The sequence below is a fragment of the Struthio camelus genome, chromosome 31, assembly GCF_040807025.1.
Source record: "Struthio camelus isolate bStrCam1 chromosome 31, bStrCam1.hap1, whole genome shotgun sequence".
NCBI lineage: Eukaryota > Metazoa > Chordata > Aves > Struthioniformes > Struthionidae > Struthio > Struthio camelus.
Window position 1 is genome coordinate 2,926,367 of NC_090972.1, and position 11,033 is coordinate 2,937,399.

At 46.6% G+C, this 11,033-nt stretch overlaps 1 protein-coding gene across 1 annotated transcript; it reads left to right on the forward strand.

Moving 5' to 3' along the window:
• Nucleotides 1-2,407: 2,407 nt before the first annotated feature.
• Nucleotides 2,408-8,878, forward strand: LOC138063062 (olfactory receptor 4E1-like). Its single transcript, XM_068922806.1, has 2 exons — nt 2,408-2,428; nt 7,982-8,878. Exons 1-2 carry the CDS (start codon nt 2,408-2,410, stop codon nt 8,876-8,878), a joined length of 918 nt encoding a protein of 305 aa, XP_068778907.1.
• Nucleotides 8,879-11,033: the final 2,155 nt, after the last annotated feature.

An 11,033-nucleotide genomic window follows, 5' to 3' on the forward strand; every position in this document is an offset into this window, starting at 1 on the left:
TTAAAGTCTCACATATTCCTTAAGTCCCCTTAAAACTGGTACACAGTTTCACATGCTCTTGTCTCACGTCCCCTAGTAAATCCTATAGGCCTTTAGGCAATAACCCCTTCAGTCCACAAGGCTTTCAAGGAGAGTCACTCACGTGGACTCATCTTGGAGGCTACGCACTCTCCAAGGCACCAGCGACAATGGGCTAATTGCTCTCCTGTGATGGTCCTGGGAGCATCCGAGTCAGAGTGCTCCTTTGCGCTGATTAGGTTACTGGGATTCCTCTGCCGTCACTGTTCAGCTGTCCTTTGTATGGGTGGTGACTAGCCTTCAAACACATCGACTTACCGTTTAGTCCAGCGTTTGGCCCATATCTGCTGTAAGTGTTAACAAGCCACATAAACTGTATGCAGAGGAGTTACTGGGCAGCTCTGGGCACAGTGTCATCTGCTTTTCCATAAACTCTATTCTGAAGAAAACAGAGACACTAGCTAAGGTTGAACAGTAAGAAAACAGCAGGAAAGGGGAGAAGACAGGAAGCTGCTTCTTGGTGACCTTAACCCAGCCCTTGCAAACGACTTCCTGAGAAAACACTGGATCTCATTCTGGCTCTTGTTGTAGATGACTGCATTAATCAATGACTGCATTGATCCCAGTAACAAACAAAGACACAAACAAACCAAGAGCTCCTGTGAGGTTAGTGGCTAGTAGAGCTAGATGAGGCAGTAGCTGCAGGTTTTGCGTAGGTGAGTGCAGCAGTGCAAACAAGGAAGGAGGCAGCAGGAAGGCAGACAACAAGAAATCATGCCACCCTCCTGTAGAAGGTATTCGTAGAACCACCATGAAGGTCTTAACCACTGTGACACTGTTATGACTAGAAAAGAGGCCATGTCTCTAGTCACCAAACCAAGAAGCCCGTTTTCCCCAGAGTATGAATCGGAGCAAGACAGTAAGGGGATTTCACAGACGAACTGTGGGAATGAAGGGAGAGATTCAACTTGAGACCAGGACACTAAATTTGGGGTTCCAAATGCCCATTCCTCCCTGTGAGACAAGAGCCTGAACAGCAGGTTTAACCACTGGGGACCTAGGCAATGGCGGTGGAATTCAGTTGCCTACACAAAGGTGCCTAGCACCATGTCAGAGGCCCGAGGATCTCTGACCTCCATACAGGGCTGGGAGATCTGGTGCAGGGCCTACAGGAGACCTATGCCTTCCTGGGGCAGCAGAGAGACACCAGCTGAGATACCCAGAGTATTTCAAGTGGCAAGACAGACATGCCTGTACGTGGCCAACTGAATCACACGGCAACAACTGAATCCCTCCTTGCCTATCGGCTTTAGGATAAGATGAGTCATGGCCTGACTTCTCTTGACAGCTCTGACTGCGGGTGGGATTCAGCTGCCTAAAAGAAAGAAAAAAAAAAGAAAAAAAGAAAAGTATCAAGTGACGTTAGAAGGTAAATAAGTCGAAGGAAGATGTTTTTATTGAAGTATCATTCTCTGGAGCTGCTTCTCTTTTCCAACTGGATGAATAGGAGTGGCTGTTCCGCCAACATATGTTCATCTTTACGCACAGATATTGCCCAGGATAGGAGAGCTGAGGCCATATGCAGTAGGTAGGGTATTTCTGAAGGGACCCAGGCTGTTGGCAGTGAGAAGCACATTTCTGCACAACACATTCTTGAGCCAAAAGCTCCTCTGATTGCATTGCCCGTTGCCTACTACTCCACACAAGCTGCAAGGCAGAACATTTTCTGTACTAGTAACTCTCTGGAGAAAAGTCTTCTCTTTAGAGCCTGTTTCACCTCCACGTTCCTCAGGGTGTAGACCAAAGGATTGAGGACGGATGAGACAACATTATACGTAAGGGTGGCTATCATGTCCCGCCTGGGTGCATTCCGTGAGGAAGGTGGCACGTAGTTAAAAATAACAGGGACATAGAGTAAGGCCACTACTGTGAGATGGGAGATGCAAGTGGACAAGGATTTCCTCCTTCCCTCCTTGGACCGGACTTTCAGCCGGAGGAAGGAAAAAATGTACAGGTAAGAAATGCTGCCTTTGCTTCAGTCTTGACTGCTAAGGCCAGTCCTCAGGAATTCCAGACCCTGGGGACAAGAGAGAAAGTCTGGAGAAAGGAAGACGCTCCCTTGGTGGAGGAGGATCGGGTTAGAGGTCATTTGTGCAAACTTGACACCCACAAGTCCATGGGCCCTGATGGGATGCATCCACGAGTGCTGAGGGAGCTGGCGGATGTTATTGCAAGGCCACTCTCCATCATCTTAGAAAGGTCATGGCAATCAGGAGAGGTGCCTGAGGCCTGGAAGAAAGCCAGTGTCACGCCAGTCTTCCAAAAGGGCAAGAAGGAGGAGCCAGGAAACTACAGGCCTGTCAGCCTCACCTCCATCCCTGGAAAGGGGATGGAGCAGCTCGTCCTGGAGGTCATCACTAAGCATGTGGAGGAGAAGAAGGTGATCAGGAGTAGTCAGCAGGGATTCACCAAAGGGAAATCATGCTTGACCAATCTGATAGCCTTCTAGGATGGAATGAGTGGCTGGGTAGATGAGGGGAGAGCAGCGGATGTTGTCTTCCTGGACTTCAGCAAGGCTTTTGACACTGTCTCCCATCACATCCTCCTAGGTAAGCTCAGGAAGTGTGGGCTAGACGAGTGGACAGTGAGGTGGATGGAGAACTGGCTGGATGGCCGAGCTCAGAGGGTTGTGGTGAATGGCGCAGAGTCAAGTTGGAGGCCTGTAGCTAGTGGTGTCCCCCAGGGGTCAACATTAGGTCCAGTCTTGTTCAGTGTATTCCTCAAGGACCTGGAGGAAGGGACAGAGTGCACCCTCAGCAAGTTTGCTGATGAGACAAAACTGGGAGGAGTGGCTGACACATCAGAGGACTGTACTGCCATTCAGGGGGACCTGGACAGGCTGGAGAGATGGGCAGAGAGGACCTTTATGAAATTCAACAAAGGCAGGGCAGGGTCCTGCACCGAGGGAGGAATAACCCCATGCAACAGTACAGGCTGGGGGCTGACCTGGTGGAAAGCAGCTCTGCCGAGAAGGACCTGGGAGTGCTGGTGGACAACAAGTTGACCAAGAGGCAGCAATGTGGCCTTGTGGCCAAGAAGGCCAATGGGATCCTGAGGATGCATTAGGCAGAGTGTTGCCAGCAGGTGGAGGGAGGTGCTCCTGCCCCTCTCCTCAGCCCTGGGGAGGCCTCACCTGGAGTACTGTGTCCAGTTCTGGGCTCCCCAGTACAGGAGAGACATGGCACTCCTGGAGAGAGTCCAGTGGAAGGCTACAAAGATGATGAGGGGACTGGAGCATCTCTCCTCTGAAGAAAGGCTGAGAGAGCTGGGCCTCTTGAGCCTGGAGAAGAGAAGACTGAGAGGCAATCTCATCAATGTCTACAAGTATCTGAAGGGAGGGTGTCGAGAGGATGAGGCCACACTCCTCTCCGTGGTGCCCTGCGACAGGACAAGAGGCAACGGGCACAAACTGAACCACAGGAAGTTCCACCTAAACCTGAGAAAAAACTTCTTCACTGGGAGGGTGACAGAGCACTGGAAGAGGTTGCCCAGAGAGGCTGTGGAGTCTCCTTCGCTGGAGATATTCAAAACCCGTCTGGATGTGATCCTGGGCAATATGCTCTAGAGGACCCTGCTTGAGCAGGGAGGTTGGACTAGATGATCTCCAGAGGTCCCTTCCAACCTAAACCATTCTGTGATTCTGTTATTATGTTTCTTATCCCCTTGCAATAGAGATAAAATATCAAGTATGGGCAGGATTATGTTCTCCAGTTCTTCATTTGCTTCTTTAACCGCTCTGTCAGTAGGAACTATGGAAGTTTACAACAGCTTTAGAACAGAGAGGGGGGGGGGAAGGGAAAAATCAAGCAAAGGAATTAATCAAGTCTCCTCTTCCTAAAATCTTGCCTCAAAATGAAAACTTGCACATTGCTTGGAATACACTTCCAAAAAAGGGTACAAAGTGACATCTTTTTGTATGGTAAATTAATCTTGGAAGAAACACCTTTTCTGATGTTTCTCAGTGAGGTGAGAGAGTTCAGGCGGATAAGCATGGCCTTCAGGTTACAAACTGAGGTACCAGGAATATCTGCACAGAAAGAGGTTAGATGTTGATTTGTCACAACCAAACTTACCTATTGCTGATAAAGCTGAAAAACAACAGCTGACCCCGGAAAGTGCAGCTGCTTTTGTTCTAGCTTTTATTTCTCCTCTGTGGCTACCTTTCTCCCAATTAGCTTGGGGAGTGCCCACCTCATGTACTTATTTTCCAGGGTGCAGATTATGGGAATTAGCAGGAGGTGATGATTGCTTTAAGACTGATACAGAATCACACAGAATCACAGAATGGTTTAGGTTGGAAGGGACCTCTGGAGATCATCTAGTCCAACCTCCCTGCTCAAGCAGGGTCCTCTAGAGCATATTGCCCAGGATCACATCCAGACGGGTTTTGAATATCTCCAGCGAAGGAGACTCCACAGCCTCTCTGGGCAACCTCTTCCAGTGCTCTGTCACCCTCCCAGTGAAGAAGTTTTTTCTCAGGTTTAGGTGGAACTTCCTGTGGTTCAGTTTGTGCCCGTTGCCTCTTGTCCTGTCGCAGGGCACCACGGAGAGGAGTGTGGCCTCATCCTCTCGACACCCTCCCTTCAGATACTTGTAGACATTGATGAGATCGCCTCTCAGTCTTCTCTTCTCCAGGCTGAACAGGCCCAGCTCTCTCAGCCTTTCTTCAGAGGAGAGATGCTCCAGTCCCCTCATCATCTTTGTAGCCTTCCACTGGACTCTCTCCAGGAGTGCCATGTCTCTCCTGTACTGGGGAGCCCAGAACTGGACACAGTACTCCAGGTGAGGCCTCCCCAGGGCTGAGGAGAGGGGCAGGAGCACCTCCCTCCACCTGCTGGCAACACTCTGCCTAATGCATCCTCAGGATCCCATTGGCCTTCTTGGCCACAAGGGCACACTGCTGGCTCATGTTTAACTTGTTGTCCACCAGCACTCCCAGGTCCTTCTCGGCAGAGCTGCTTTCCAGCAGGTCAACCCCCAGCCTGTACTGGTGCATGGGATTATGCTTGATAATAATTCAAGATAATGCTTGAATTCCATTCATTAGGCATATTATTTATTAATATTTCTCTCTTTTTTAAAGGAAAATCCCTTAAGACAAATGTCTGAAGCAGCAATCCTTTGTCAGTTCTCTATTGGGCCTTCTGCTAACTCAGTTTGCGATGGTTGTAGTTTGCAGATTTTCAGCTTGACAGCTCTTATTCACAAGTCTTCATCCACATTCACTTCGTGATCTCTTTCCTAAGTCCAGGTCATGTCGGCAGAGCTCATGGGCTGTATTCTGCTCTCTGTGTGTAAACTTGGTATTAGTTCACTAAGAACACCTTTAAGAAGGCAAAGTGAGTTATGTGGCATGGGTGAACGTTTATTCTTTGTCTCCAAAGGCTGTTGAAAGAGACTTTGAACAATTGTGTGAGCTACTACAGCCACACAGATTTGCTGGGTGACCAACTGGACCCAGAGCTCTACTACCAAGGGACTTATTAAATCTCTTCTGAAGCTTATATTGTCAACAACCTAGGATGATTTAACAAATCCCTTTGTGACTCAGTAGTAAGGCATGAATTTAACGTTCTTTAAGCTGCAGATCTATCTTTCTGACAAGTACACAGCCCAAGCTTTATCAGTTTTCTATGACTTCATCAGAGCACAAAAGGTTCTGTACTTGGTGTTGAGAGTAATTGAGAACCACAAGTTCTTGCTCTCCAGACTAGCTGTTACGGAGGAGGCTTGAAGGTGTAAGTCACCTCTACATCCCTGTTTATCTTGTCAGTGTTAAGCTTCAACTTCTGGTTTGGGGGCATGTTTTCTTCATATTGACAGGAATGCTTTGGAAGTAGGCAGGAAGTTCAGTTTCTATTTTGATTTTTGCATTGTTCATAAAGTAATCAATTAATAAATTATTTTTGGTTTTGGTTCTGTTTTTTAAAGTAAAGGCTTGCACTAGTTAAATATCAGGACAATCTTCCAGTACGAGCGGGCCATCTGCTCAAGATAACTTGGGTATATTAGAGGGACTGAAAAAAAAAAAATCGAAACCAAAACCAACTTGGCCTGTTCAGTTGCAGGAATTATCATTTCCTCTGGCTAGAGGAATTTATGGATGCCGATAAAAAAAGAAATTTGTTTATCCATCTCCACTTTTTAGACCAAAAATTACTTTTTCTTTTATGGAGAAAAAGCACTGGAATTCAACTCACAATCATTCTTTTTCCGGGCACCACTGGAAACTACATAAGTAAGCTCACCTTTCCTTCCTACTCTGTTTCCTTTTGGGTTTGTTGCGGGGAGAAGGGGTTGAGACATTGACTGGAAGGAGAACACCACTTTAATTTGGTTCCTTTTCAGTTGTTTTTCTAATACCTTCAGTACAGGAGCAAATCAGGCATTTAATTCTAGCAGGTGTCTTTGGAGACATCAGTATCTGTCTCTCAGCAGACCCTAAATGAAGACAGGAGCCTCTATGCATGTTCTTGGCAACTTTAGAGCCCTATGAAAATGTTAGTTCTGGGAGATGTGGCAAGTGAAAATACTAGTGCAAATCTTCATTTTACAGGCTTGTGGCTCCACTTGTAACAGACCACTTTTTGGGTATTCATTCAGCCATTTCTGGAGCATCTATATAGTGTTACAAATGTAGCTATCATTCAGGTGCTCAATTAGCCGTTTCCAGAAGCTCGGTGTATCAGCAGGAAAGAAACCACAGTGACATCCATTTCTAAATACAAGAACCATGGGTTCATACTCAGCGATGGCTCCATTTTAGTGAAGTGGGGAACTTTGACATGCCCTGCCATTTCCTACGTAATTTTTGTTGTAAGATCATTCTGAACCATGCACTGTAAAAAAGCTTTCTCCTTTGTTGGACAGGGTTCTTATTCAATGTCCTCGTCTCACTTCTATTCCAAAGACAAGATTTGTGTTTATGCATCTGTACTTTCAATTATTTTGCCAAAACTTTTAAATTTTCATTTCAAAATGAAAATAAAATCACAGAAAAACTAGAATATGGAATGAGCACAGATATTCAAGGTCACTGAATTTGTGACTGCAGATGTTGCATTGCTTGATTCCTCATAAACATATAAGTATCAAGCAACTAAGGTTTCTGACTGGTTCCTGACTGAAAACCAGGTGAGTCTGTTCTCCCCAAGCAAGGCTGTAGCTGGGAAATCTAGCAGGAAAAGAAAGTGTCATACCACTCTTGGAGACTGTGCTGGGTGTTCTTTAGGGAAGAGGTTGGAAAGCCAGACAAGACTCAGCAAACAGTAGCAACAAGTATTTAAGGTCTAAAAAAGGTTTTTTAGTGAAAGCCTAAATCCCTAGTCAATCACATCTATGAAGAAGCTAGCAGTGACTTCACTGACGTCTATTCAGATGTCATCTCACTAAACTGAAATGACCAACACAGAAGTCTTCCACTAATCATTTGGTTTCCTCTACAGCAAAGTAAGAGAAATAACTGCAGGCATAGATTCATGCATTTTATGTCTGACAATTGCAAACAGGTAGCTTAGACTAGACACCTGAGATCAGGAAAGATGGATCCTGAGATACATTCCACCAGGAGGCAATTCTTTCTGCTATCTGATAGCTCTTGACTAAGTCAGACAAGTAAGTCAGTTTGCACTGCTTTGTCTGGAAACTGAAGAAATCCCACAGTCCCCCTTGAAAACCCGTTACAGTACTCACTTGTTCTTCAAGCTCAAATACTTCTGCTAATATTAGGCATCACCTTTCAGGTGAAACTACTAGGCTTCACCCTGTTCTGTCTTTATTCCTCCATATAGCTCAAATTTGTATGATTGCCATCATGTTCTGTACTCTCCTACCATAAATTTAATTCTCCTTTCACCACGTCCTTTCTCCTAGGTGCAAGGCAGCAGTAAACATGGCGTGGCAGAATCACTCCACAGTGAGTGAGTTCTTCCTCTCAGGCCTCACCAGCAATCATGCTGTAGAACTGGCCCTCTTCACCTTCTTTGTGGTCATCTACGTGCTGATTATTTTGGGCAACATCTTCATCATCTTCATGATTGCACATGACCAGCAGCTACATAGTCCCATGTACTTCCTCAGCAACCTCTCTGTCATTGACGTCTGTCACTCCTCGGTGGTGATGCCCAAGATGCTGGCTGACTTCCTGGTGGACAAGAAGAGCATCTCCTTTGCGGAGTGCATGGCACAGATGTTCTTCCTCCACCTCTTTGCCTGCACAGAGATCTTTCTCCTCACCATCATGGCCTATGATCGCTACATAGCAATCTGCAACCCCATGCGTTATGGCACCATCATGAGCCAGAAGATGTGCCTCCAGCTCACTGCAGCCATGTGCATGGGAGGGCTGATACATTCTGTGGCCCTCACTGCCCTGACCCTCAATCTCCCGTACTGTGGTCCCAGTGCCATTGACAACTTCTTTTGTGATGTCCCCTTGGTCATCAAGTTGGCCTGCGTGAACACCCAGGTCTTCGAAATGCTCATTGTCTCCAACTCAGGCCTCATCTCTGTGGTCTGCTTCCTGGTGCTGGTGACTTCCTATGTGGTCATATTGGTGTCACTAAGGAACCATCTCTCAGAAGGGCAACACAAGGCATTATCTACCTGTGCTGCTCACCTGACAGTGGTGACACTTTTCCTAGGACACTGCATTTTCATCTATCTCCGGCCAGCCAAGAGTTTAGCTGCAGACAAAGTTGTGTCAGTTTTCTTCACGGCCATCACCCCTCTGATGAACCCGATTATCTATACCTTTCGGAACGAGGACATGCAAAATGCTCTGAGAAAGCTATTCAGGTGACAGGCTGATTCCCAAGACAAGTGACACTGTTGGGGGTGAATGGAAGGCTGCCAATCCCTGGGTATTGTCTGCCCGTTTGCCCTCCCTCCAGGGTATTCTCTGGGCATGTAGCTCCAGATTTTTGTCTTTTCTGCACGCCTAGCACTGAGTTGAAATCAAACAATGGCACTGGCTCTCATCCACAATAGGTTATTTGAGGGATGCTTTAAGCCATTTATCAGAGGGGAAGTGTTGAAATGTAAATGTCAAGGATATGCTAGATTACTATGCTCTAAGGACCCAGCTCCTTTGGGCTGTTAATCTAAGCAGCCTAAGTGTATTTTGCAATAACACTTCTGTTCAAATGAAATTCATCCCTTCACCCTAAGTACTGCTAGAAGAGGTTAATGCTTTAGCAAACACAAGCCTACTTATTCAGTTTACTCTTCTGGCCTATGTGGTTAGCCTGAATTTGAGAGTTTCGAACTTGTCCTCATTCAGGTAAGGATTTGATGGATATACATGTTTTGTGTATATTTTTACCCCAAACCCTACTGCCTCTTTTTTCACTGCATACAGCGTGACAGATATTTTCTTTGCTCAGAATGTTGATAAGCAAGCAGGTGGAGGTAGACTTGAGCTCTTTACCCATTTTCAGCAGGGTACCTGAATCAAATGATACTTTTAACTTAGATACAACTACTTATCTATTTTCCATATGGCTGCACAAATATGTTAGCACAACTTATGGTGCAGCTTATGATTTGGAATAAGGAGCTAGAGAAGATGGAAACTCCCAAGTTTTCACTGCCATCAGGGAAGATGGAAACTCCCAAGTTTTCACTGCCATCAGGGAAAAGAGTAGATAGACACATACTATGCAGATAGATGATGATACAGTAGCATTAGCTGAGGAAGCTCATAGTCCTCGTCCTCTGGGCCACAGGCACGCTCCCCTCTGAGGCAAAAGTATGACACAGACTCCTGCTGTGATGAATTGCCAAGAACCATAGTAGGGTTTTGCCTGCATGCTTTTAGACTCAGGTAATTGACCAATGTTAATGCTTAGCTCTTGTAAAACAGCCTCCTTCATCAAGCGGCATAAGAAAACAAACAATACTGGCCTCACAATCAGTTGCCTTCCTTTCCTATCCACAGGAAATCATCAGGAAGAGAACCTATCTGATGGGCAAATGATTAAATTTCAGCAGCCTCCCACTCATCCCCATTGCTCCTAATTTGTAGAATTTCATCTTAGGCTAAAAAAAATATTGAGACAGAATAGGGCATTATATCCTCACACATCCAGCTCTTCATGCAGTGCTGCAGATTTACAGGGCTCCTGAGAATCTCTTGGATTATGCTGAAGGAGGTAAAGGGGTGTTTTGTCTCCTGATCAATTAAAAAATCCAGCACAGATGCTTTTGCAGTGTCAAAAGGTACTTTGGAGGCCAGATTAGGGTTTGGTCCTGCCCCACCACCATTTAATTCATGCTCTTGCTCTGTCTCCATCATATGAATTACAACAGGTTAGAATAGCCAGTTGCTCTGAGTCCTGCTGTAAATCTTTCACTGAGGTTTTTTTCTGCTTCAAGAACAAGCAGTGCACGTCCAATTTAGCAAAGGTCCAATAGGGTGATGCAAACCTCAGTGTCTGGAGGGTACGTGTAATGATCTCATTGCCAGCAGGAGGGCAGGTACAAAGTCTGCACACACTGCAGGTGGCTGCATCCCTACCATGTCCCTTCTGGGCACAACTGCCCTTTGAGAGCCAGTGTGACCCAGGGAGGAGAAGCAACCCACCTAGGAACTTATCACGAGGTCAGCTCATGTCCATGGGCCTGAACCAGTCAGTGAACCAAGCAAACTTGGGAGGGTAGGAGGGGTTCAGAGGCCTCTGGGGATGGCGCTAATTCTGGGAAGGGATGTGCCCTCCATGTCTGCCCCATCTCCCTCCTCTCCTTCCTCTACCCTTTGGTTCCCTGCCCAGGGGGTCTCAGCGTGGGGAGGGGAGTGCCACACACTACACCCTAGGCCCCCCAACAGCAGGAAGTGTGTGGACAGGCACAGCTCCAACCATCTCCCCCATCATTGCCAAGTAATGGGGAACAGAGATGGTCCCCATGATGCCAGGGCCTGTGATATCAGGGGGCTCCTCTGCAGCTTCCCAGTGTAG